We start from the raw sequence: 26,447 nt of genomic DNA on the forward strand, positions 1-26,447 counted from the left end.
GTGCCTGCAATTCCTACATCTCACTCTTCTTGTTTTCTCAACTCTCTTCCTTATTTAAACCAAAGCCCGCAACGCCAAACATAGTATCAGTTATGGCTTTGTCTTCACTTATTTCCAATATTCTTCTTCTGCTTCTTCTCTCTTTCACCAAACAAGCTTTATCTGTGTCAAAGCTTTCAGTAACTGATCATAATCATAATTATCTTAGCCGGGAAATTCTGGCAGAACAAGAAGCTGATAGAGTTTATGGATTACCAGGGCAACCACCAGTGAAATTCAAACAATACGCAGGTTATATCACTGTCAATGAAACTCATGGCAGAGCACTGTTTTATTGGTTCTTCGAAGCCACTCACAAACCAGAAGAAAAACCAGTTCTATTGTGGCTCAATGGAGGTACTTACAATCACAAACTCATCTTCACTGTTATCATCTCATTCAACTGCCATAGCTAGCTTCTTCAATACATAACTTGCCTCACGTGAATAATTTAACGAGAATTTTGTTTTTATCGTAACATCACACTCATGTATATATAGGGTAAATATAATATCATATTATGGTAGAATTACTAGCTGAGTTCTGAGTCTATTACCAATTGATCATGTGAATGATCGTGACAAGAAAATGTTTGTATTATTCGTATGTTGTCATATAACAATTCCGTGTCAACTACGGTGTTACTTGTGAGTGTATAAAGCTGGTTAAAGACAAATTCCTCTTTAGGGAAACAAAAGGAAGAAAAGAAAAGAAAACTGCTAAAAACAAATTCTGAAGCAAACATGGGACCTTTCCTTAGTTTCTACGACCTAAATTCAAGAAGCTTCAACAAAACTCTTCTATTATATATATCATAATTCATAACTACGACTCCAGGTCATTCCTTGGCGCAAGTCATGCAGCACTCATTCTTTGAATCCTAAAATAATAACATACAAGTATGCAAACAATCATAGCTTCAAATAGCTTAACTTTAGGAAACAAAACATTGAATATATCATAGGTTTTTCGGTCAATGTAACTTACTATGTATCTGGCCTTTAAGTGTGAGTCTATGTTTTACATTGAATAGAATTAAAAAAGTAAATAACGGTATAAAGATAAAGATCCATAAACTTATTGTTTTAAGGTTTTTGGTTCAGAGTGGTATCAATATGTGATTGGATTCAGGTCTAGTTGGTATTATATCTATCCTCTTACCTGACAAATGGTATTAGAATTGATGGTTAAAACTCAGAGAGTATATTAATTCTTCCTATGACCAGGTCTCGTTAGTATTTTTCGCTGAACAAATCCGTAAGAAACATGTTGCGCCTAATTGATTCATAAGGTTTTAGAAGAGAAAACCAACTTTGCTATCTTTTGATGGTTACACTCATATTTTGTTATCAGTAATTAATGAATTGTTTCTTGCAAAGTCTGAGAATAACACATTTAATTCATAGGTTATGTAATCCTTTTCCAAATTCATTTGCTTAACTAAGATAGCTGCTAAATTATTGAGTTGTGTAAAAAGTATAATTGAATGGAGGAAGCATGCGGTTATTGGAAAGTTGACTATAAAGTCTTCGGTCAGTGGCTTCAACTTGCAGCTGAAACTGCCATAATGAAATTGAACTGAAGTAATGAATATTGCTTTGAACCGAAGTGAGAACCTCACTTTTTCTTGTGTTGATAGGAACGTAAAGGCAAGAAAACTTTATATTACTAACACCAGCAAAAAAAAAAAAAAAAAAAAATATATATATATATATATATATATATATATATATATATATATATATATATATATATATGATAAAACATTAACAAGCATGTGCATAAGTAAAAAAAGTTCTAACTTTGAAGTTTGGATATATTGTACTTGTTGGTTAAATGTTGCGTAATTGTGTATTCTAGGTTTTGAATATGCTAATGATATCAGTCAAATTAATCAATTTTTCTTTCATTTTTATAAAAAAAAACATTGTATATTTTATCTTTTTAAATTTTAAATAATTATTTTCAATTTTTAATATTAATAATTACGTATAAGTAGTGTCTACTAGTTGATATATGTAATTCAGTATATATTATGTCCTTAAATTCTTAAGATGTATATGGTTAACATCCCATCTTTTAAACATGTCATTATTATTTTTCGAATAAGGTTTCAAGTTTAATATTTAAAGATTAATAATATCATTATTAATACTTTCTCATTTATATCTTTTAAAGATGCAATTTGACGTAATTCTCTCTCAACTATATCAAACTATCACTTTTTTTTTGTCTTTATTCCTAGACTTATTTTGTTAGCTACATATCCCTTTCAATTTACTCCTTTTTATCATATATGTACATCCAAATTTAATTTCAATAATTTTATTAAAGTATTTGGCCTAGATAAATAACCTTGTGTCATATATTTAAATTATTTTATATAAACCAAAAATTTAATTTAGAATTATAATAATACGTAACTTCATTGGACTTATAAACGTTATATATATTGATAATCATTATTAAATGAATAAAAAAAGTGTGGTTGTCACTTCCCCATCTTGGGGAGGGTTGTTAAGCCTCTCAATGATTTTGTTTTATGAAAATTAAACTCTTGAACAACTCCATGTTGGAATCAATGGATTCATTCATTCAATCTTGGAATCCCAAATCATTACTATTTTTGCTTTTGGATATAAATATGACTTACTTTCTGTTTACAATGATAATTACAAGGAAGTTGGAATGTAGCATTACGAACTTCTCCAATTAGTTTAAATTTGATTTTTGATTTTTCAACTCATTATTACGTTTTATACCTTTTTATACATATATCCTCCATATATATCACCATCTATAGCCGTCACTTTCGAAGTAGGTTATACGTTACATCTTTTATATCTTTTATTAATATATAATATTCCTCACGTCTCTGATTTATTGATGTATATACTGATTAAATACAAAAAAAAAAATATCATATAAGAATTATAGACACAAGAGATTTTTTTTTTTTCGTTTATTTGAGGCAAACTTGTATTTTTTTTTCACCGACAAAATAAACAAATGATACTGATTATTGTGACACGAATTTACGTTACTAGATAGAATTAATACGATGAAATTACACATGAATATTTTCAGGCCCAGGTTGTTCCTCGATTGGTTATGGAGAAGCAGAGGAATTAGGACCCTTCTTCCCTCAAGACAGTAGCCAGCCAAAGCTAAAGTTGAACCCTTATTCATGGAACAATGGTTGGTTAATTTTTTACATATACTATTTTTGCACCATAAACATCAACATAAGTATCTATAATGTTAAAAAACACTATCCTAGAAAAAGTTATGAACATTGTTAACCAATATGATGATTTCTGCAGCTGTGAATCTTCTGTTTTTGGAAAGCCCTGTTGGAGTGGGATTCTCCTACACCAACACCACCAGTGACATTGATCAGCTTGGTGACAGCATTACTGGTAATATTGCTGATGTTTTTTAGTCTTTTGTTCTTTTGATTTTACTAAGTGTCTTTCTTACTAATAATGCTACTGTGTTTTCAACACCAGCTAAAGATTCACACATCTTTATCATAAACTGGTTTAGGAGGTTCCCACAATTCAGATCACACAAGTTCTACATTGCTGGTGAAAGCTATGCAGGTATATGTATATATATACATATATGTTCTAAAACACAGACCTTTCTTCGTTTCATACTAAAATATGATTTTTCAGGGCACTATGTTCCACAACTTTCTGAGCTTATCTTCGATAACAATCTCAACCGTGCTGAGAAAGACTACATTAACTTCAAAGGATTCCTGGTATATAATTCTCTCATTTGAATTACATTCGTGATAAATGTTTTTAATTTATATTAATTTGAGAGAGTGACATTGTGCAGATTGGAAATGCATTATTGGATGACGAAACAGATCAAAAGGGTATGATAGATTATGCATGGGATCATGCAGTGATATCTGATGCACTATACCACAACATCACATCCATATGCAATTTCAACCGTCCAATTCAAAACCAGACAACCGAATGCAACACGGAACTGAATAAGTACTTCGATGTGTATAAGATTATTGACATGTATAGCTTGTACACTCCCAGGTGTTTCAGCAACCTCAGCAGCACCTCTCAAACTTCTTCCAAAATTGTGAGCTTTCCACCAACTTTTTGGTTTCTGAAGTAAAATTCCTCAATTCACTACGTATCAATGTTATAAAATTTACTTCAAGAAATAGAAAAGATCGATTTTGTAGATCTTATAGAACATGTCTGAACAGAATAGGTGGCAAAGAAAACGAGCTGGCTATGATCCCTGTGCATCCGATTACACTGAAGCTTACCTGAACATTCCAGAAGTTCAAAAGGCACTGCATGCCAATGTCACAAAAATTCCCTATCCATGGACTCATTGCAGGTTTTCAACCACCCTTTTTATTTTTCCCTTTCTAATCAAGACATTCTGTAGTAAAAAAACATCATCAAAGAGCACCTTATTTTGTGCTGTTACATAGTAGATAAATCATAATCAAATGAAATATGTATTGATGTTGTCTACTTCTTGTGTTTGTCCTTAGTGATAACATCACATTTTGGAATGACTCACCACAGTCCATTCTTCCTGTCCTCAAGAAGCTTGTTGCTGGTGGTATTCGCATCTGGGTTTACAGGTACATTATATTTATGTTTTCATGCAAAAATATCATTTTGCAGACTGATTTTACAAAAGAATAAGTTAGGTTTAATATTTTGATTGGTTTCTTTAACAGTGGAGACACTGATGGAAGAATTCCAGTAACAGCGACAAGATACACACTGAAAAAGTTGGGACTTGGGATTGTGGAGGATTGGAGTCCATGGTACACTAGCCGGCAGGTAAATAAGAACACGTTAATATGAATACGAAGTAGGATTACTAAGTAAATCGTTAATAATATAATTACGAGTCTAAGTTTCGTACGGAGTAAAAATATGAGAAAGTTCAACATCACAATACTCATAACTCTATTATCTTAAAATTTTAAGTTAAGAGTAGTGTCAATCTTTTATTAAACTCGTGTTTTGTTGGTGTTGTATCTATCTGATGATTTTTTTTTAAAAAACTAACACAATTAGTGTGTAATATTCTTATTTTAGATGTTTTAGTTATGAATGAATAAGTTTTTGTGACAGGTGGGAGGATGGAGCATTGTGTATGATGGACTTACTTTTGTTACCATAAGAGGTGCTGGCCATCAAGTTCCAACTTTCACTCCCAAGCAAGCTCTGCAGTTACTTCGACACTTCATAGATAATAAGAAATTACCATCTCAACCAATTTAATCACTTTTCTTTTCATATATGTAACGTTTTCAAGTTTCTTTGGCATTATAAGAATGGACACATAATATTTAAGAAGCCCACTTTCAAGTTATTTTTCTTAACATATTTGTCGTGATGATTTGTTTATGTTTCAGTTTATGTTTAAGAAGCCCACACTAATAATGTACCACGTTAATATACACAATCTAATTATATCAATTTATTTTTAAAATATATTCCTAACAACAAAACATATACATGGATATTCATAATCCAATAAATACAACACTTAGCATTTAATTTTACATATATGGTAGGAGATACTAAAAATTATTCCTCTTACTTAAAGGTAGTGTACTACAAGAAAAAAACTTTCCTTTATCCACTTCCATAAATTTCCTTAAACTTATTCTGATTTCTATATACCAAATCCTTTAGTGACAATATTTCCTCTTTATAAAATATCTTGAATTAAAAATAAACTACTTACCTTGATTACGACGTTAAATTAAAGTTATTCATCATGTCCCCTCCCGATTAAACAATTTCAGCATAACAATACCTCTCAATTATTTTCTAGTATTTAAAGATAATCCAAATAAACAAGTTTAAAGCTTGAAATTTTAATGAAAAAAAAAAACTCATAGTATACTTGTACTAGAACTGAAAACAACAAACATTTTTTAAACCAAATATTTCCTAAAATTAATTTGTTGTTATAATATGTTTTATAGGATTTTTTTTTTCTACATTTTATACAAAAATCCACAACAAGTGACTTTTGAGAGGATTTTCATGTGAATTTTCATCTGCAACTAATTTATTCGTGAATAATAAACTATCTAAGGATACAAAGTTCACAAAAAATCTTTTAAGAAAAATATTAGTATGAAATGTTCTTGAGAAATTTTATGCTAAAAGAAATTCATAAGTTCGTTAAAAATGTTTCTTGCAGAAAATATTTAAATTTCGAGAAAAGTTTGTTGCACATTTTAAATCCACGTATAAGTATGTTAAAAATAATGCTTCTTATTATGCATTCTATTTAATTAATAAATATTGATGAACATGGTATGTAAACTGATAAATTAAATTTTAAAATAAGTGTAATTAAATTTATCTTTATAATAATTATGACTTAGTTAGTTCAGTTTAATTATAATAGTATAAGGTTAGAGATTAAAAGGTTATATCAAATAATTAATGTACTGACAATACGATAATTTAAGAATACAAATTACTAATTTATATTAAAGTTTTTTTATTCTGGAAAAGAAAATCAAATTAGACAATGAAATGAGACACATGAAAAGTATAGTAAAAAATCTGTTCAAAAACAAAGACACCAGTGTGTGTCTCAAAAAAAAAAAAAAATATGACAATCACCAAATCCTTATATTAAATGACAAAGATAATTCTAATTTATTGCATACTCTTTGCTCTTTTCTCAGCTCTCTTCCTTACTTAAACCCACACCAGCTTCTGAGGAAAACATATCAGTTATGGTGTTGTTGCCACTTATTTCCAATATTCTTATTCTTCTTCTTCTGTCTTTCACCAATGAAGCTTTATCTGTGTCAAAGCTTTCAGTAACTGATAATGATAACTATCTTAGCCGGGAAGTAGTGGCAGAACAAGAAGCTGATAGAGTTCATGGATTACCAGGACAACCACCAGTGAAATTCAAACAATATGCAGGTTATATCACTGTCAATGAAACTCATGGAAGAGCACTCTTTAATTGGTTCTTTGAAGCCACTCACAAACCAGAAGAAAAACCTGTTCTATTGTGGCTCAATGGAGGTAGTACTTAATTACTGACTCATCAATGAATGATTGTGACAGTTAAGTAATATTCGATTCGAAACAAACTAGAAATATGACATAATAACTGACTCTGATGTGACACAAAGTACACTACTGCAACTAATATGATGAAAATGATGAACATTTTCAGGCCCAGGTTGTTCCTCAATTGGTTATGGAGAAGCAGAGGAGTTAGGACCCTTCTTTCCTCAGGACAGTTTCCACCCAAAGCTAAAGTTGAACCCTTACTCATGGAACAAAGGTTGGTCAATTTACATTCTTAACTCAGAAGTTGATGTTTAACACTAGTATTTTTGTATCATAAGCATCACTATAAGTATCTATTATTTAAAAAGATTATGCAAGAAAAAGTGATAATCCTTGTTGACCAATATGATTTCTGCAGCTGCCAATCTTTTGTTTTTGGAAAGCCCTGTTGGAGTGGGATTCTCCTACACCAACACCAGCAGTGATTTGGATGAGCTTGGTGATGCCATTACTGGTAATGTTGCTGTCATCTATGATTTTTCACTTGCTTCTACAAACAGTGATTTATTGATGCTACTGATTTTCTAACATCAGCTAAAGATTCACACACCTTCATAGTCAAGTGGTTTCGGAGATTTCCACAATTCAGATCACACGAGTTCTACATTGCTGGCGAAAGTTATGGAGGTATCTATCTTCTAAAACACAGATATATTAAGTGTTTGATGTGATTTGGATCTTCTTTTCATAATAAATTTCATTTGTTTAAACTTTTCAGGGCACTACGTTCCACAACTGTCGGAGCTCATTTTCGATCACAATCGCAATCGTGCCAAGAAAGACTACATCAACTTCAGAGGATTCATGGTAAAACTCTCTCGTTAACTGTATAGGACGAGTACTTGATTTTGTCATATAACTCTAAATTGACGTATTAACTACATTGGATATCGTTATCATATCTGTGTTGATGAAGCATAATAGGTCAAAACAAATCAATGAAGAGTAAAAGTCCTAAAGACACTTCATGAAACCAATACTAAGTAGTTTGAAAAAAGGATACTGGTTGTGCAGATTGGAAATGCAGCATTGGACTACGAAACAGATCAAAAGGGTTTGGTGGAGTATGCCTGGGATCATGCAGTGATATCTGATGAATTATACCATAACATTACAACCAAATGCAATTTCAGATTTAAAAATCAAACAGATGAATGCATCGACGATCTGTCTAATTTCTCCGTAGCGTATGACGTTATTGACATGTATAGCTTGTACACTCCCACATGTCTCAACAGCATCAGCAGCAACACAGCCCCTGTCGTCAGAGGCACAACCTCAGAAACTTTTTCCAAAATTGTGAGCTTTCGCCTACTGTTTCTTGTCTATTAGTATTTTGATTTGCCAAAGATTACTTGTTGTGTACAAGAGAAAATCAAAGATCTGTCACAATTTCATTTGAACAGAATAAGTGGCATAGAAAAGCAGAGGGATATGATCCATGTGCATCCGATTACACTGAATTTTACCTAAACAGGCCAGAAGTCCAAAGGGCACTACATGCCAATGTCACCAAACTCTCCTATCCATGGACTCATTGCAGGTTTTCATTCATCTTCTCTATTTTCTCGTTCATCTTTTGTAGTCATGACAGATACACAAGTTTGAGCATAACATCAAGCGAAGATATTGATGTTGTTACTTTTGTTATTGTCCATAGTAGCCTCATGGGACCTTGGAAAGATTCACCACTGTCCATCCTTCCTGTCATCAAGAAGCTTGTTGCTGGTGGTCTTCGCATTTGGGTTTACAGGTACACTATTTTACTAACAAGATTACTAAACTGTTTGATAATTGTTTATTGTATCTGTGAGTAACTAAGAGTATTGTACAACAATATCCACAAAAATTGTTTCTATATACAGTGGAGATACCGATGGAGCAGTTCCTGTGACTGGAACAAGATACACTCTGAAAAAGTTGGGGCTCAAGATTGGACTCCCTGGTATACTAGCAAACAGGTGGAGTTCATGTTTCAAACTCAAACTAATAATTTTCCTCTCTTGAAGAGATTAAATTACAATAAGATTAATTTTGATGAATCTGAATGAATTTGTGTGTTATTGTTGAATTGTTGAACTACAGGTTGGGGGATGGAGAACGATTTACGATGGTCTTACTTTTGTGACCATAAGAGGTGCTGGCCATCAGGTTCCAACCTACACTCCCAAACCAGCTCTGCAACTGCTACGACACTTCCTTGCAAATAAGAAATTACCATCTCATCCTATTTAATCATTTTTTTTCTTCATTTATCTTTTCGATTGTGTTTCATAATAAGATTTTAAGTTTCTTAAACAGTGTTTTATGTAGTAGCTATGTGTTATTGTTTTTTTTTTATTACGTAAATATCAATCACATACAATCAATCAATATACAAGAACAACCGTTTGTTAAGGTTTTTATTACGTTTATTTGTCTATGATTATTTACTAATTTTAGTGAAAATAAAGATTTGATTCAATTAAAAAAATTAAACATATGAAACTATTAAGTTACAAAAGTTATAAGGTGATTCCGTAAAAAATTTATTAGAATTGGATTTCATCAACCAAATTAATGATCATATAATTCTTAAAAGTAATGCAATATATCTCAATTGTACTCCAACATTCACATAATGAGCATCATTATCTTAATTCCTTTGGAGAAAGTTATAAATCTATATGTTAAATCACTAATTTCTTAGTCATTAAAACATACAATTTGCATTAACATAAAATGTTTATAATGATCAAGAGATTTAAGCTATTTTAAAAATCAAACTTGTATAAGTTCCAATTAATTTCTCAATGATTAAATACTACTTAATACTAACAAGTAGTATGATATTCCATTATATAAATTAATAATCTAGATAGAACATCTGAATAACTTAGAAGTTATATTACAACAGAAAAGTTACACAAAATATAATTTCTTTACATCTAATCCTAATGCAATCCTACTCACTAATTTTTGTAAAAGAAGAAACACCTAATAAATTCATTCCACAGTCTCTTTTTTTTCTATCAATAAAACTTAAATATAGAATGTTAAGATATTTACTATAAAATCTTCATAAACCTTTATTTGTTCTAAAATTATACGAAACTACACTATTGTAAATTAATGGTTTGACAATATTATTTTAATTAACTAAATATATATTTCACTGATGATAAAGTTTACACAATAACCAACAAAGGTAGGTATACCTTCCATTTCTCGAATAAAAATATATTGAAAATAGTATATATATATATATATATATATATATATATATATATATATATATATATAATATGTTTAGTTAAAAGACAAAGACATTTGTAGTAATTATTTAATATTTTTTTCTCAATTTTTTAAGACTAAATAGGCCTTTTTTTTCTTCTTCTTTTTAAATTGTGTTTCGCTTCTTTTACATTTTTGTTTTCTCCAATGAAATCTATGAAATTGAAACATTTTGGGTTTAATTTTTCTTTTTTTTCCTAAAATCAATTTCTTCTTTTCACTCAACCACGTAAGGTTCTTCTACAACACACGTTTATCTTCGTCTGGAGAACAAAAAATCAGGATAAAAAACCAACGCAAATCAAGAAAGGCTGAACCTTGAACAATTAAAGAACCATGTAAAACAATTTAAAAAATGCCTAGAAGACAATTAAAAAAAAAGTGCACATGTACTAGATGTGTAAGTTAATGCTCATTAGGGGAAGAAACTTCATTTCTTTTTTAAATTTAATAAATTACTCAATTGGTCATTATTAAGTTAGTCTTTTTTGTTTTTTAGTTTCAATTTAATTCGAATCTGTAAAAGTTGAAATAATTTGGTCCTGATTTTTTAAATTGATAAAATTTAATCTTTTTTGTTAAATTTATTAAAATGGATCATTAATATTTTATCAAATTTGACATTGAAATTATGTTAATTGCACAACAAAATAACCATCTTATTAATGACTTCAAATTTAATGAAAAATCTTTGATCCATTTCAAAAAATCTAACATAAATGATCAAATTGTATCAATTTGCAAAAATTAAACATATTAAAAAAAGTTTTTGATTCTTTAAGAAATTTAATAGAAATAACTAAATTACATCAATTTTTCACAAATAAGACCAATTTGTATTAATTTGCAAAAATCGAACCAAATTGAAACTAAAAAAACAAATTAAAAAACCAACTTAACACTTTTAAACAAAAATAATAATTAATAAATCATTAAACCTTCTTTTAATAAATATTAAAACGAGTTTTAAAAAAATTAAAAGAAAACATTGACCAATTATTATAAATACCAACATGAAATAGTAATGATTAAACTAAAAGTATAACGAATAACCAAATCTTTATATTAAATAACACATACAATTCTAATTTATTGTAGTCATTAATGCAACAAGTGATCTCATCCTTCACCCGTTTTTCTCAACTCCCTTCATTATTTAAACCAGCAACACGCCAATTTTTTTGATTAAGCGAGTCCATAGAAACAGAGGAACACACATGAGTTATGGCGTTGTCGTCACTTATTTCTAATATTGTTCTTTTGCTTCTTCTCTCTCTCACCAAAGAAGCTTTAGCTGTGTCAAAGCTTTCACTAACTGATCATGTTAATTCTCTTAGCCGAGAAGTAGTGACAGAACAAGAAGCTGATAGAGTTTATGGATTACCAGGACAACCACCAGTGAAGTTCAAACAATATGCAGGTTATATCACGGTCGATGAAACTCATGGAAGAGCACTGTTTTATTGGTTCTTTGAAGCCACTTTCGAACCAGAAGCAAAACCAGTTCTATTGTGGCTAAATGGAGGTACGTACCTAGTTACTTACTCATTTTTTTTGTGAATATTAGAATGGTATATTCTTATATTTAGTACCATTTGGAGGGGCACTAAAATAATATAACTAAATTAAAATTAAGTATAATTTTAATGTTTAATCTTTGTTTAACATCAACAAACTTCTCTGATACATATTTATTTTGTAAAGGAAATTGATATTTTGACACCGTTCTTTTTTACTATCATTTGACATTATCTCTTAGAATAGCAATGTGACTTAATAACTGATTGTGACACAAAGTACACTACTGCAACTGATATGATGAAAATGATGAATATTTTCAGGCCCCGGTTGTTCCTCAATTGGTTATGGAGAAGCAGAGGAGTTAGGACCCTTCTTTCCCCAGAACAGTAGCCAGCCACAACTAAAGTTGAACCCTTATTCATGGAACAATGGTTGGTTAAATTTTTACATTCTTAACTTCAACAATACTATTTCTGTATCAAAAACATCACTATAATAAATATGCCAGAAAACGTGATGATCCTTGTTAACCATTATGATTTCTGTAGCTGCCAATCTTTTGTTTCTGGACAGCCCTGTTGGAGTGGGATTCTCTTACACCAACACCACCAAGGATTTGAAAGAACTTGGTGATGCCATTACTGGTAATGTTGCTGTCATCTATGAATTTTCACTTCCTTCTACAAACAGTGATTTGTTGATGCTACTAATTTTCCAACATCAGCAAAGGATTCACACACCTTCATGGTCAAGTGGTTCAGTAGATTTCCGCAATTCAGATCACACGAGTTCTACATTGCTGGCGAAAGCTATGGAGGTATCTATCTATCTTCTAAGTTCTAACTTCTAACATACCAAATATATTTCTCTACCAAAAGTGTATTAAATTTCATTTGTTTTAACACTTCAGGGCACTTCGTTCCACAACTGTCGGAGCTGATTTTCGATAACAATCGCAATCCTGCCATGAAAGACTATATCAACTTCAAAGGATTCATGGTAAAACTCTCTCGTAAACCCTGCATGAAACAAATAGTAACTTGTTTGAGAAAATGATATTGGTTGTGCAGATTGGAAATGCGGTATTGGACGACGAAACAGATCAAAAGGGTTATGTAGATTATGCCTGGGCTCATGCAGTGATATCTGATGAATTATACCATAACATTACAACCAGATGCAATTTCAAACTTCAAAATCAAACAGATGAATGCTATGACGTTCTGGATAAGCTCTCCGATGCGTATGACGTTATTGACATGTATAGCTTGTACACTCCCTTATGTCTCAGCAACATCAGCAGCACAACCACAAAAGCTTTTTCCAAAATTGTGAGCTTTCGCCTACTGTTTCTTGTCTATTAGTATTTTGATTTGCCAAACATTACTTGTTGTGTACAAGAGAACAAAAAAGATCTGTTACAACTTACGTGTTGGTAATTTTTGATTTGAACAGAATAAATGGCCTAAAAAAACAGCTGGATATGATCCGTGTGCATCCGATTACACTGGAGTTTACCTAAACAGGCCAGAAGTTCAAAAGGCACTACATGCCAATGTCACCAAACTCTCTTATCCATGGACTCATTGCAGGTTTTCAGCCATCTTCTCTATTTTCTCGTTCATCTTTTCTAGTAATGACAGATACACAAGTTTGAGACATAACATCAAATAAAGATATTGATGTTGTTGTTACTTTTGTTCTTATCCGTAGTAACATTATCGATGGTTGGAATGACGCACCAGCTTCCATTCTTCCTGTCATCAAGAAGCTTGCTGCTGCTGGTATTCGCATCTGGGTTTACAGGTACACTATTTTACTAAAATGTTTGATAATTGTATAGTTTATCTATGAAGTAATTAAGAGTATTGTACAACAATATCTTCAAAATTTGTTTCTATGTACAGTGGAGATACTGATGGATCAGTTCCTGTGACTGGAACAAGATACGGTTTACAAAAGTTGGGGCTCAAGATTGTTGAAGATTGGACTCCCTGGTATACTAGCAAACAGGTGGAGTTCATGTTTCAAACTCAAACTAAAGCATTTTCCTCTCTTTGAAGAGAATAAATTACAATAAGATTAACTTTGATGAATCCGAATGAATTTGTGTTATTGTTGAATTGTTGAAGTACAGGTTGGAGGATGGAGAACGATTTACGATGGGCTTACTTTTGTGACCATAAGAGGTGCTGGCCATCAGGTTCCAACCTTCACTCCCGAACCAGCTCTGCAGCTTCTACAGCACTTCCTTGCAAATGAGAAATTACCATCTCAACCAATTTAATCATTTTTTTTTTCTTATGTTTCACAATAAGATTCGAGGTTTCTTAATTACAAAATTGGTGTTTTTCTTATCAATTTAATTAATTGAGTTTATCGTTTATTCTGAAACAGTTTTTTTTCAGTGATTTATCAATTCTACTTTGTAAGTCTTTTTGTCGAAACTTCTTTCAACGATTGTTTTCTATAACTGATAAAAAAATTTGAATTGTTTTTTAAACCAGTTTTCTAAAACTGTTTTTTATATTTTTACTGAAATATTAATAAACCTGTTTATATGACTCTGTTTTAATTTTTTATTAGTTACAGGAAAACATATTGCTTACATTATTTACTATATAGTAGTATTCAAAACTTTTTTTTTTAATATTGTTAAAACATTTTATGTTTGTTATTGAATAATTTAACTGAAATCTTTTTCTTACAACTGGCTTTTAAAGCCTGTTTTCTAAATTGATATAAAAAATAATATTATAAAATTACGTTTTTAAAACTTATTATTATTATTATTATTATTATTATTATTGTAATGTTAAAACTTTATTTCATAACATACCTAAATTATTTATAATTAAATATAGTAAAAGTTGTATACATAATTTCCCAATTAAACATAAGTCATTATTAAATATAAAGTCCCTTGAATGAATTATTTAATATATATTTAAATTCCTAATTAAATATAGAATATCTTTAATGAATTATTAAATATTATTTAATTTAAAATCAATTTTTGTTCATCTTGAGCAATCATTAATTAAAAAAAAAAAACACCTAATAAATATACTCCCCGGTCATTTTTTTTTCAATAAAACTTAAATATATAATGTTAAGATATTTAAACTTAAACAAATCTCATGTTATAAGATCACCGTAAGTTTTAAAATTACTATCGTGAAGAAAGACATTGAGGTTTACACATTTTAAAATATTTATTATCGTAATTTTCGAAATCTAATTAATTCGATTCATAAATGAGACGTATTTAGAAATAATGAGTTAATAAAAGTATTAGAAAAAATACAAATTTTTGGAACTACAAAGTTATTTATGATCACATAAAATAGAAGATTTGGGTTTAAAATTTTAAATTAGTAAAAATAACTAAATTATAGAGGTGAAAAGATGTGAGTTACCGGATTATTATTAAATAAAAAATAAAAAAAATTAATAAAAATTTTAATTCAAATTTGAAAAAAAGAAACCGAAATTATTACTAAATAAAATATAAATAACTTTTAGTAAAAGTTCTAGTCTAAATTTGAAAGTAAAACAAATTGCAATTGTTCACATTTTTTTTTCTATTTTTTTCATAACAGTCTTTCACTTCTGACTACGGATCTTATAATAATAATTCTTTAACATTAAACTTATAATCTTTCATTCATTTCAGGTGTTTACTGTATTTTTATTTGGATATCATTTGACATGTATTGCAATGTCATTTAATCTGATGGTGTACGACTTTTAAATTATTCGTAAGTTATATCATAATTTAATTTCAATTTCAATTTTCGCTTTCTGTCCCTCTTTATGTGAATATTCTTTCTATGTTTTCAACTTGTATGAAAATCAGTGAATAATGAAATTTAAAAGAAGAAAAAAGAAGCGAAAAATAACTTAAAAAACACATAATGTGAGTAGTAAAAAAATACTAATAAGTGAGAACTGAAACTAAAAAATAAGATAAATAAATAAAATTTCGTTAAATAAATGAATAAAAAAATAATAGATTTGAATTTGGGGACAACTTTATAATTACCTTTAAAAAATAAGTTAATAATTATATTATTAAGAATAAAATATAAAAAAAAAGTGTATAGTATGTCTTTGTTTGTAAATATAGATAAAAAACTATATTATAATGTAAATAACTGTTTTTGCAATATTATTTGTAATTTGCTACATTATATTGTAAATTTTTATTAGATTATATATATATATAAAAGATGATACTTATATTTGGTGTACATTTTTATTTCCCGTATTTTATCTTAAATAATATAAGTATTTGTAAAGAACAATGGTATAAAACTTTCACTAGTTTCAATTGTATTCTCTTTCTATCTATTTATTTAACTGATTTTTATTTTTTAAATTTAGTTTAAAAATTATATTAAAAATTATTTATATTTTTTAGTATTATTTTGTCGTTTGTTCTTTTAAATTTGAATTAAAATTTGTAATTAAAATTATTTTTTATTTATTCGATAATATTTTTCTCCTTGTCTACTTTAAATTTGGATTAAAAATTTTACTACAAATTATTTATATTTTATTTCATAATACTCTATAATTAGCTTCTTTAGTAATTTAAAATTTTGAACGTACATTCTTTATTATTGTTTTGTAACTTCAAAAATTTAAATTTTATTTTAATAAATTTATTAATTATTCATTATTTTTAAATGTTTATAGCACATCAATTTTATTATATATAAATTAAGTTAACTAAATTTGAAAAATTACAATAACAAAAATATTTAAAATCGGTAGTAAATTTATTTATATTTTATTTGATAATACTTTACCAAACTTTTAAATTTGATTAAATTTTCTACTAAAAAATATTTATATTTTATTTAATAATACTTATGTAACTCACATTTTTTTTCACCTTTATAATTTAACTACTTCTATTCATTTAAAAATTTTAACCAACTTTTTCTATTTTATGTACTCATCATTTGTAACTCTAATTTTTTTTTTCTAATACTTTTATGAGTTATTTATCACTTTTAAACATTTTTAGTATCTCATTTCACCCTTTAGAAATAAAAATAACTAAATTTAAGAAATTAAATAACAGAAAATATTTAAAAATGCGTTTACTCCGTTGTGTTTACTGGTATCCATTTAAGTAATCATGAAATTTACACAATAACCAAAAAGTAGGGATATACTTATCCGTTTTACAGAAGAAATTATATTGGAAACGAGTATCTTAACAGAAATTAGAAATAACATACATATACGAAATAAAAACAAAGAAAAAAAAAACTGTTCACAAAGAAACTTAACAGAACTCTAACAATCACCAAATCTTTATATTAAATAACAAAAATAATTCTTAAGTTACTGAGGTCATGAGATAATAAGAGAAAGTACGTAATTTAAAGTAATGATTGATAACAAAAATTAATAAGTAATAAATTATTAATATATTTGTATATCAGTAATTAATATTTTCATTTATATATTTTCATTTCCTTATTTAAACACTCAACAACATCTGAAAAAGTGAGTCCACAGAATCTGAGAAACACGTATCAGTTATGGCGTTGTCGTCACTTGTTTCCAACATTGTTCTTCTGCTTCTTCTCTCTTTCACCAAAGAAGCTTTATCTGTGTCAAAGCTTTCACTAACTAATCATCATAATTACCTTACCCCGGAAGTAGTGGCAGAACAAGAAGCTGATAGAGTTTATGGATTACCGGGTCAACCACCAGTGAAATTCAAGCAATATGCAGGTTATATCACTGTCAATGAAACTCATGGAAGAGCACTCTTTTATTGGTTCTTCGAAGCCACTCACAAAGCAGAAGAAAAACCAGTTTTATTGTGGCTCAATGGAGGTAGTACTTAATTACTGACTCATCAATTAATAAGTAATGTTCCATTAGAATTAAACTAGCAATATCACATAATAACTGACTGTGACACAATTTACACTACTGCAACTGATATGATGAAAATGATGAACATTTTCAGGCCCAGGTTGTTCCTCAATTGGTTATGGAGAAGCAGAGGAGTTAGGACCCTTCTTTCCCCAGGACAGTTTCCAGCCAAAGCTAAAGTTGAACCCTTACTCATGGAACAAAGGTTGGTCAATTTACATTCTTAACTTAGAAGTTGATGTTTAACACTAGTATTTTTGTATCATAAGCATCATTATAAGTATATAATATTTAAAAAGACTATGCTAGAAAAAGTGATGATCTTTGTTAACCATTATGATTTCTGCAGCTGCCAATCTTTTGTTTTTGGAAAGCCCTGTTGGAGTGGGATTCTCTTACACCAACACCAGCAGAGATTTGAAGGAGCTTGGTGACGCCATTACTGGTAATGTTGCTGTCATCTATGATTTTTCACTTGCTTCTACAAACAGTGATTTATTGATGCTACTGATTTTCCAACCTCAGCTAAAGATTCACACACCTTCATGGTCAACTGGTTTAGAAGATTCCCACAATTTAGATCACACGAGTTCTTCATTGCTGGCGAAAGCTATGCTGGTATTTATCTGCCAAAAGTTTATGATGAGATTTAGATCTTCTTTTCATATTAAATTTCATTTGTTTTAACATTTCAGGGCACTACGTTCCACAACTGTCGGAGCTCATTTTCGATCACAATCGCAATCGTGCCAAGAAAGACTACATCAACTTCAAAGGATTCATGGTAAAACTCTCTCGTTAACCCTATATAGGACGAGTATTTCACTTTGTCATATAACTACATTGACACTGATACTAACTAGTTTGAAAAAATGATATTGGTTGTGCAGATTGGAAATGCAGCAATTGACAACGAAGCAGATCAAAAGGGTTTGGTGGAGTATGCCTGGGATCATGCAGTGATATCCGATGGATTATATCATAACATTACAACCAACTGCAATTTCCAATTTGAAAATCAAACAGATGAATGCAATTACTATTCGGACAAGTTCTTCGAAGCGTATGACGTTATTGACTTGTATAGTTTGTACACTCCCACGTGTATCAGCAACATCAGCAGCACAACCCGAAAAACCTTTTCCAAAATTGTGAGCTTTCGCCTACTGTTTCTTGTCTATTAGTATTTCGATTTTCCAAACATCACTTGTTGTGTACAAGAGAAAATCAAAGATCTGTCACAACTTACATAGCATGTTCTTCATTTTTTATTTGAACAGAATAAATGGCACAGAAAACCAGAGGGATATGATCCGTGTGCATCCGATTACACTGGATTTTACCTAAACAGGCCAGAAGTCCAAAGGGCACTACATGCCAATGTCACCAAAATTTCCTATCCATGGACTCACTGCAGGTTTTCATCCATCTTCGCCACTTTCTCGTTCATCTTTTCTAGCACAAGTTTGAGACATAACATTAAATGATGATATTGATGTTGTTACTTTCATTCTTGTCCATAGTAACGCTATCGAGGATTGGAATGATGCACCAGCGTCCACTCTTCCTGTCATCAAGAAGCTTGTTGCTGGTGGTCTTCGCGTTTGGGTTTACAGGTACACTATTTTACGAACAAGATTAGTAAAATGTTTGATAATTAAGAGTATTGTACAATGATATCCACAAAATTTGTTTCTTTATACAGTGGAGATACCGATGGAAGAGTTCCCGTGACTGGAACAAGATACGCTCTGAAAAAGTTGGGGCTTCCCATTGTTGAAGATTGGACTCCCTGGTATACTAGTCAACAGGTAAAGTTCATGTTTCAAACTCAAACTAATCATTTTCCTCTCTTGAAGAGAGTAAATTACAATAAGATTAATTTTGATGAATCTGAATGAATTTGTGTGTTATTGTTGAATTGTTGAACCACAGGTTGGGGGATGGAGAACGATTTACGATGGTCTTACTTTTGTGACCATAAGAGGTGCTGGCCATGAAGTTCCAACCTTCACTCCCAAACCAGCTCTGCAACTGCTACGGCACTTCCTTGCAAATAAGAAATTACCTTCTCAACCGATTTAATCATTCTTTTTTTCGTTTATCTTTTCGGATTCTGTTCTTAGCAATAAGATTTGTAGTTTCTTAATTCCAACAGGGGTGTTTTATGTGACGGCTGTGTTATTTGTCATTGTTCTTTTTTGTAACACTTACGTAGAAGTTAACTTCGTTACTCAGAAAAGAAAGACCAATGCTGCACTATTTCTATTTAAAAAAGTAAGAAACAAGATTAATGATTTATTACAGGGTGTGGTAAATATATAGGTCGACTTAATTTTATTTTCGTTATGATATACATAAGAAACTACTTAAATAAATTAAGTGAAGACTATAATGCACCGATACTTCAACTTTGGATATCTGTGTCTGACACGTATCGTGTCCGATACTTTACCGTCTGATATTTTATCGATATTTTACCGTCTGATATTTTACTGATACTTCTTAACGAAATATCTAATTTATAAAGTCGTAATACAATACAATCTTTGAATAATGATCAATTTTAGTAAAAAAAATAATTAGTCATTATATAATGACCAAATTGAGAACTAAAATAGTTCAAAAAAATTATAATTGGTCTCTAAATTGATAATTAAAATAGTTTCAATTATGAAAGAAGCAATGACGGTATCCGGGGAATAAGCATCGGCTAACTCTGTGCCAGCAGCCGCAAGACAGAGGATGCAAGCGTTATCCGGAATGATTGGGCGTAAAGCGTCTGTAGGTGGCTTTTTAAGTTCGCCGTCAAATCCCAGGGCTCAACCCTGTACGGTAGGGGCAGAGGGAATTTCCGGTGGAGCGGTGAAATGCGTAGAGATCGGAAAGAACACCAACGGTGAAATTTTTAAATTGGTCACTAACATTAGTTACCCGGTTTTGGCTACCTAAATAATTGGTCTCTAATTAGGAAATTCACATATTAACAATCATATATTTATTTATTTGTAAAAATTATTGTACACTTTTCAATATTTATATATCACATATCGTATCCTATTATTTTGACAGATACGTATCGTATCCGATATACGTATCTTATATGTGCATCATAGGTGAAAGGAGAAGGACAAAATGTAAATTTATTTTTAAGTTTTTCTTTGGAGTTTTAAATATATTTTATCTAGAAAAAAATAAAACTATAAACAGACCCAGATTATGTAAACTTGGTTAAGAAACACGATCTACTACCACATATCAACTAATGATGATAACTAAACTATATTTTGAAAGATGAATAAAAGAAAAATTAAGTTTGAAATCATCAAAGAAACAATTAAGATCAGTTTAATTTATTGTTTTTAGATATTTTTTAAAACAATGTATCAATTTAGTTTTTTTTTTTCATTTATTGAGAAGTTTTGATAATACTATTGTGTAAAAAAAATTGAAAGTAATCTTATTATTAATTATTAATTTAATTAAAAAGGTAAATATATTCTAGATAAAAATACTTATTTAGAGAAGATAAAAATATGTAAGGAATGTATACAATGAAACCATATTAATTTTATATGTAATACAATTCAATTCAATTATAAATTAAGGTATATTTCAATTTTTTAAAGAATACATACATTGATAGTATAAGAAAAATCTTATATGTTGTACAGTCCAATTATAAATTAGCTAAATCATAATCATAATTACTAGTTATTGTTATTTGTAGTAAAATCCAATAGATAGTTCTATTACGGGGATTCCAAAATGTTACTTTTTAAAACAATCTTATTTATTTTAATTAAAAAAAAGTAAGGAATATTTCAGATAAAGCATTTGAAAACTATTTTCAAAACTATACACGTTTTCTTATGCGTAGTACAATCCAGTTATAAACTAGACTAACTTATAAATTCATAATTAATAGTTATTGTTATTTGTAGTAAAATCCAATAGATAGTTCTCTTATGGGGATTCCAAAATGTTACTTTTTCAAACAATCTTATTTGTTTTAATTAAAAAAAGTAAGGAATATTTCAGATGAAAAAACATTTGAAAACTATATTCAAAACTATACAAGTTTTCTTATGTGTAGTACAATCCAATTATAAACTAGATTAACTTATAATTTCGTAATTACTAGTTATGTTATTTGTGGTAAAATCCAATAGATAGTTCTACTATGGGGATTCCAAAATGTTACTTTTTTAAAACAATCTTATTTACTTTAATTAAAAAAGTAAGGAAGATTTCATATAAAAAAACATTTGAAAACTATATTCAAAACTATACAAGTTTTCTTATGTGTAGTACAATCCAATTATAAACTAGACTAACTTATAAATTCATAATTACTAGTTATTGTTATTTGTTGTAAAATCCAATAGATGGTTATATTATGGGGATTCCAAAATGTTACTTTTTAAAACAATCTTATTTATTTTAATTGAAAAATTAAGGAATATTTCAGATAAAAAAAAAACATGTGATTCAAAACTATACAAGTTTTCTTATGCGTAGTACAATCCAATTTATAAACTAGACTAAGTTATAAATTTGAATCTTTTTAATTTTTATTCATAAATTTGGTTTTGTATTTTTTTTAAACAATTTTAGTCTTTAAATTTTAGAAAAAATATAGTTTTGGTTAAATTTTAAGTATCACACTTTTGTAGTTTTTATATTTTGGTCCAATTAAATTTATATTTAATATTTTCGTCTGTCATTAAATAACTTAGCCAATTAAAATAAAAACTAAAGAATCATGCAAAAGAATATATATATATATATATATATATATATATATATATATATATATATATATATATTTTCAAATACTGATTTATTAAAATAGAATCACTAAAATGATGAAAAATAAAAATAAATCATAAATAAATCTTTTAAAATGACCAAAATTGTATCTTAAATTTAAAAACAAGTTTAATTATTCATTTCGTTCATTTTTTTTCAAAAATGTAAAATTGGTCATCCAGTTTCTTTAATTTTTAATTTGGTTCCAATTTGTAAATACAATTCGGTCATTTACGTTAATTTATTGAAATGGATAAGATTTTTTAATTTTTCATCAAGATTGAAGGTGTTAATAATGATGATTTGATTTATTGATGTAATTAACATAATCACAACGTCAATCTTGATAAAAAAACCATTGATTCGCTACAAGAAATTTAATGAAAAAGGATCAAATTGCATCAATTTTTTAAAAATCAGAACCAAATTGAAACTTAAAAAACTGAAAGACCAATTTAAAACCTTTGAACAAAAATAGAAACCAAAACAATAATTAAACATTAAAAAATTAACAAAATAAATATAACTCATACAAATATTAATTTATACTACTTTTTATATAAAAAATAATATGATAATCTATCTATTACTTCTATTAAAATAAATTTTTAATCTATCTCATTAATTAAATTATTTCACAATTTTTCAGAGACTTTATTTCCAACTCCAGTCAGTGTTATCTTTAAATCCCTAAAAAAGAAAAGAACACACAATAACAATGATAAAAATGTTTAAGTAACACTAGACATAATTTTGAGTACACTAATTTTTAATTACAAAGTTGTTAACATAGCAATGATAAACATTTTTTTTTTACGTTTGAGATGGAAAGTTTGAAAATGATTTTAATTTCTTAAATTTCCTAAATATTGTAGTTCAAAATTCAAAATCCTTTTAAATTAGTAAACTTTTATTTTTAGAAAACATCTTTTTAATTTCGAAAATTGATAAATCATAGTTTCTGAATAAAGCGCACCGTTTATAAAGTCAGTGATGGAAAGTAAAGAAAAATTGAAGTAAGGGTAAAGAAGGGAACTCAAATAACAGGGATCTTGTGTAATCGGGGGCGAGAGGGTTCACTCGATCTGCAACGACGCGAGAATCGTGATTGAGGAGGTGGAGAGAGATGGGAGGACACGGCGAAGGCACAACCTACAAAGGTGTTACCATTCATCAACCGAAGCGATGGCACACCGTCACCGGCAAGGGTTTGTGTGCGGTCATGTGGTCAGTTTTCGCTTCACTTCTCCGCTGTTCATATGCTCCTTTTTTTTGCCCTAATTTCATGGATTCTATGATTTTTTGTTTCAGGTTTTGGGTACTGTACAGGGCAAAGCAAGATGCTCCTGTTGTATTGGTAACACACCACTCTGATTCGTAATTCATTCAATTTGTTTCATCCTCACCCTTACAATAACGTTGTTTCATTTTTTTTTTCTAGGGCTGGAGGCACCCTTGGGAGGGTCACCATGATGATCATGGCAAGGACCATTAGCATTCCTTAGGTACCTCTTTCCTTGCCTGTTATTAATCCGTTTATGAATTACTTCATAAAACCTGCTTTCTTTCGTACTCTTTGGTATTGCAATGCAACGTATGTTCTTCACACCTGATGCATCTTAGAAACCGTACGATGACATTTTAAATCTGGGTTATTGTGTGGGTTTGTTGAACCTACAACATGACCCCACCCATTTTATTTAAATTATACCCTAGACACAATTATAATGCTGGCTGAGCCTAGTTGCTAGTTGAAAAATTAGGATTGGTTCACATTTTGTTCTGGGCAATATGCATACACTACACGATGGCTAATGTATTACCTATTTTGTTGCCGACAGTTGGTTTGGTATTCGTATTTATCATTGATATATCATAATAAACCTCTTGATGCGACGAACTTTTGAAATTTAAAGTATAAAAAAACCGTTTTCAAATTCGAGATGGAAAATAATATCATTCGTTTTCTTTCGTTTCCATACGGTTTACGTGCGCGCTTTTGATGAAGCATCGACATTTAGAGGCTGTTTGGTTTTATCATTTACTTTTTATCATCTTTTTTCTAGAAATATAAAATGGTAAGACAAATGTTTGGAAGGTTATTTTCTCTTACCTAGAAATGGGAGTTTGCATTCCTGAAAATTTTAGATTTTTGCAAACAGATTGTTTTTTCTTGTTAATGGGTTTTCTTATAATGTAATATGGTACAATATTTGTTATCGTAAAGAATTATTTTGTTTTACTTTCTTATTTCACATCTCTTCTTCATTGCAACCCTCATGTCATGGCCTACCAAAGAAGACTGGGCCTTCGCTTCTTATTTGTACTGTTAGGTCGACTGAGCTCTATGAGGAGTGGTACTCTTGCCCTTAAACTTTTTCAGGGTGAAATTTAAAATCACGGTGTCTTTTCGACAAGGGTCGTCATTATTGTATTTTTGTCAAAGTTGTAGCTAGATAATGACTATTTGGTCTGTTGCCCTATGCGCATGTCAATTGATTGCTTGTGCTCTCGGTGCTTAAGCCAACTTCAAAGTTGTAAAGCTATTCCTGTTTTTCCATGTTAAGCTTGTAAGCTATTTTGGGTGACTCAGTTTCTGTGATTGCTGGCAGAATCACTATAGTTTAAAACTTGAATCGACAGTCTTTCCAGGGGAAGATGTGTTGTGAAGTTTGGAGTTCTTAATTTGAAAATGATTGTAGAAGGAAGTGTGGAGAAAGAAGAGTAAGTCTAAAGAAAGTAACTTACTATGAATTTGTGCCAGAAAGAAAACACACAGGAAATGGAAATGGATGATACAATGAAGACTGTGTTTCTAAAAATATGAAAAATTGAATATACAAATGACTTTCAGGAAATGTAATGATAGCAGGAAATATTTCATGAAACAAAACACTCGTAAGTTTTATTTCTACTCTATTTTTACATTTACAAGAGTGATTTATTAACTTGTTCCTGTTCAGCACATACACAACATCTTTTGGAGAGCACAGATTGAGATTTAGAAATACATCTGAAGCCAGAAGTCTCTACCAAAATGAACTAGGGAAATAATTTGTTCAGAGAAGAGTTTATATAATGCCGAGTAACATGTATTATTTTTCTTGGCAGGCACGATCTCCAAGAATGGGAAGAACCGAACTTGAAGTGTCTGTTGCTGTGGGTGTGCTGTTAGTTGAAACCTTACCTTGATTAATTCAATAAATTGGCTGTAAAATAAGAGATTTCTTTTTGCGTGATTTCATGAGAGTTAGATATGTTTCAGCTTCTCACCTGTTAACTGGGATGAAAGTCATGGCTATGTTTTGCTGGATTAATTATCCATTTTATCGTTCTTCTCAGAAATTTATGGGCTTAGATTGTGTGTCCAGCATTTGACAAACACATTTTATAATGTTTTTTGTTTATTTCAAAGAACTTCATGTTGTGCTAAGCTCAATAATCCGGGATCTTATGTATAGATCGTACCCACATACGTTAGAAATCACTTGCAGAATTGTTAAGCCACGAAAAGAGTGATAGATTTGGAAGATTTCCCCCTTTTGCGTTTGAAGCAACACTAACACATAGTATTATGAACTTGAAGAGTAGATTTAAGCAACATCTGCTCTCGGACTCACTCGTGAGTAGTGGTGACTAGCTTGTGCAAACCTATGCTTAATATTTTTATTTGGAGAATAATTTGTTAGCCAAACAGTAGGAGTGATTTTTAAATTTAAGAGGATTGGTGAGGTGAATTTAAGAGATTGTGATACAAACATGGGGTAGTTGGATCTGGATGCTATA

General features: G+C 29.7%; 4 protein-coding genes and 1 pseudogene across 5 annotated transcripts; all 5 read left to right on the top strand.

Annotated features, from left to right (window-relative positions):
- On the top strand, window positions 1-5,424 carry LOC114168917 (serine carboxypeptidase-like 34). Its single transcript, XM_028053890.2, has 10 exons — window positions 1-396; window positions 3,127-3,237; window positions 3,363-3,458; window positions 3,549-3,641; window positions 3,717-3,805; window positions 3,886-4,149; window positions 4,280-4,416; window positions 4,577-4,669; window positions 4,769-4,874; window positions 5,172-5,424. Exons 1-10 carry the CDS (start codon window positions 93-95, stop codon window positions 5,319-5,321), a joined length of 1,443 nt encoding a protein of 480 aa, XP_027909691.2. The 5' UTR covers window positions 1-92; the 3' UTR covers window positions 5,322-5,424.
- Window positions 5,425-6,773: 1,349 nt separating this feature from the next.
- On the top strand, window positions 6,774-9,562 carry LOC114169122 (serine carboxypeptidase-like 34; annotated as a pseudogene). The gene is made up of 10 exons (XR_014986311.1): window positions 6,774-7,103; window positions 7,258-7,368; window positions 7,513-7,608; window positions 7,689-7,781; window positions 7,873-7,961; window positions 8,169-8,453; window positions 8,561-8,697; window positions 8,815-8,907; window positions 9,020-9,115; window positions 9,240-9,562. The product of XR_014986311.1 is annotated as a serine carboxypeptidase-like 34 (transcript).
- Window positions 9,563-11,603: 2,041 nt separating this feature from the next.
- LOC146881950 (serine carboxypeptidase-like 34) lies at window positions 11,604-14,307 on the top strand. Its single transcript, XM_028054018.2, has 10 exons — window positions 11,604-11,952; window positions 12,269-12,379; window positions 12,497-12,592; window positions 12,673-12,765; window positions 12,859-12,947; window positions 13,019-13,279; window positions 13,404-13,540; window positions 13,662-13,754; window positions 13,856-13,961; window positions 14,086-14,307. Exons 1-10 carry the CDS (start codon window positions 11,652-11,654, stop codon window positions 14,233-14,235), a joined length of 1,437 nt encoding a protein of 478 aa, XP_027909819.2. The 5' UTR covers window positions 11,604-11,651; the 3' UTR covers window positions 14,236-14,307.
- Window positions 14,308-17,463: 3,156 nt separating this feature from the next.
- On the top strand, window positions 17,464-20,004 carry LOC114169010 (serine carboxypeptidase-like 34). The gene is made up of 10 exons (XM_028054020.2): window positions 17,464-17,807; window positions 17,944-18,054; window positions 18,199-18,294; window positions 18,375-18,467; window positions 18,545-18,633; window positions 18,740-19,000; window positions 19,130-19,266; window positions 19,373-19,465; window positions 19,555-19,660; window positions 19,785-20,004. The coding sequence occupies exons 1-10, from the start codon at window positions 17,507-17,509 to the stop codon at window positions 19,932-19,934; spliced, it is 1,437 nt and encodes a 478-aa protein (XP_027909821.2). The 5' UTR covers window positions 17,464-17,506; the 3' UTR covers window positions 19,935-20,004.
- A 3,644-nt stretch (window positions 20,005-23,648) lies between these two features.
- Window positions 23,649-26,094, top strand: LOC114170634 (NADH dehydrogenase ubiquinone 1 beta subcomplex subunit). Its single transcript, XM_028056155.2, has 4 exons — window positions 23,649-23,888; window positions 23,973-24,018; window positions 24,103-24,166; window positions 25,773-26,094. Exons 1-3 carry the CDS (start codon window positions 23,788-23,790, stop codon window positions 24,154-24,156), a joined length of 201 nt encoding a protein of 66 aa, XP_027911956.1. The 5' UTR covers window positions 23,649-23,787; the 3' UTR covers window positions 24,157-24,166; window positions 25,773-26,094.
- The last annotated feature ends 353 nt before the right edge of the window (window positions 26,095-26,447 follow it).

This window comes from Vigna unguiculata, chromosome 11 (genome assembly GCF_037176805.1).
Source record: "Vigna unguiculata cultivar grain cowpea cultivar isolate G323 ecotype 2 chromosome 11, ASM3717680v1, whole genome shotgun sequence".
Taxonomy (NCBI): domain Eukaryota; kingdom Viridiplantae; phylum Streptophyta; class Magnoliopsida; order Fabales; family Fabaceae; genus Vigna; species Vigna unguiculata.

What these genes read in the sequence shown, in the direction of transcription:
- LOC114168917 (XM_028053890.2), top strand. Translation starts at nt 93, where the DNA reads ATGGCTTTGTCTTCACTTATTTCCAATATTCTTCTTCTGCTTCTTCTC. An exon ending in GCTTGGTGACAGCATTACTG is followed by an intron (nt 3,459 to 3,548) that starts GTAATATTGCTG and finishes TTTCAACACCAG; the next exon opens with CTAAAGATTCACACATCTTT. An exon ending in CATGGTACACTAGCCGGCAG is followed by an intron (nt 4,875 to 5,171) that starts GTAAATAAGAAC and finishes TTTTTGTGACAG; the next exon opens with GTGGGAGGATGGAGCATTGT.
- LOC146881950 (XM_028054018.2), top strand. Translation starts at nt 11,652, where the DNA reads ATGGCGTTGTCGTCACTTATTTCTAATATTGTTCTTTTGCTTCTTCTC. An exon ending in TCTATTGTGGCTAAATGGAG is followed by an intron (nt 11,953 to 12,268) that starts GTACGTACCTAG and finishes GAATATTTTCAG; the next exon opens with GCCCCGGTTGTTCCTCAATT. An exon ending in ATTCGCATCTGGGTTTACAG is followed by an intron (nt 13,755 to 13,855) that starts GTACACTATTTT and finishes TTCTATGTACAG; the next exon opens with TGGAGATACTGATGGATCAG.
- LOC114169010 (XM_028054020.2), top strand. Translation starts at nt 17,507, where the DNA reads ATGGCGTTGTCGTCACTTGTTTCCAACATTGTTCTTCTGCTTCTTCTC. An exon ending in GAAAAACCTTTTCCAAAATT is followed by an intron (nt 19,001 to 19,129) that starts GTGAGCTTTCGC and finishes TTATTTGAACAG; the next exon opens with AATAAATGGCACAGAAAACC. An exon ending in CCTGGTATACTAGTCAACAG is followed by an intron (nt 19,661 to 19,784) that starts GTAAAGTTCATG and finishes GTTGAACCACAG; the next exon opens with GTTGGGGGATGGAGAACGAT.
- LOC114170634 (XM_028056155.2), top strand. Translation starts at nt 23,788, where the DNA reads ATGGGAGGACACGGCGAAGGCACAACCTACAAAGGTGTTACCATTCAT. An exon ending in GGTTTGTGTGCGGTCATGTG is followed by an intron (nt 23,889 to 23,972) that starts GTCAGTTTTCGC and finishes TTTTTGTTTCAG; the next exon opens with GTTTTGGGTACTGTACAGGG. An exon ending in AAGATGCTCCTGTTGTATTG is followed by an intron (nt 24,019 to 24,102) that starts GTAACACACCAC and finishes TTTTTTTTCTAG; the next exon opens with GGCTGGAGGCACCCTTGGGA.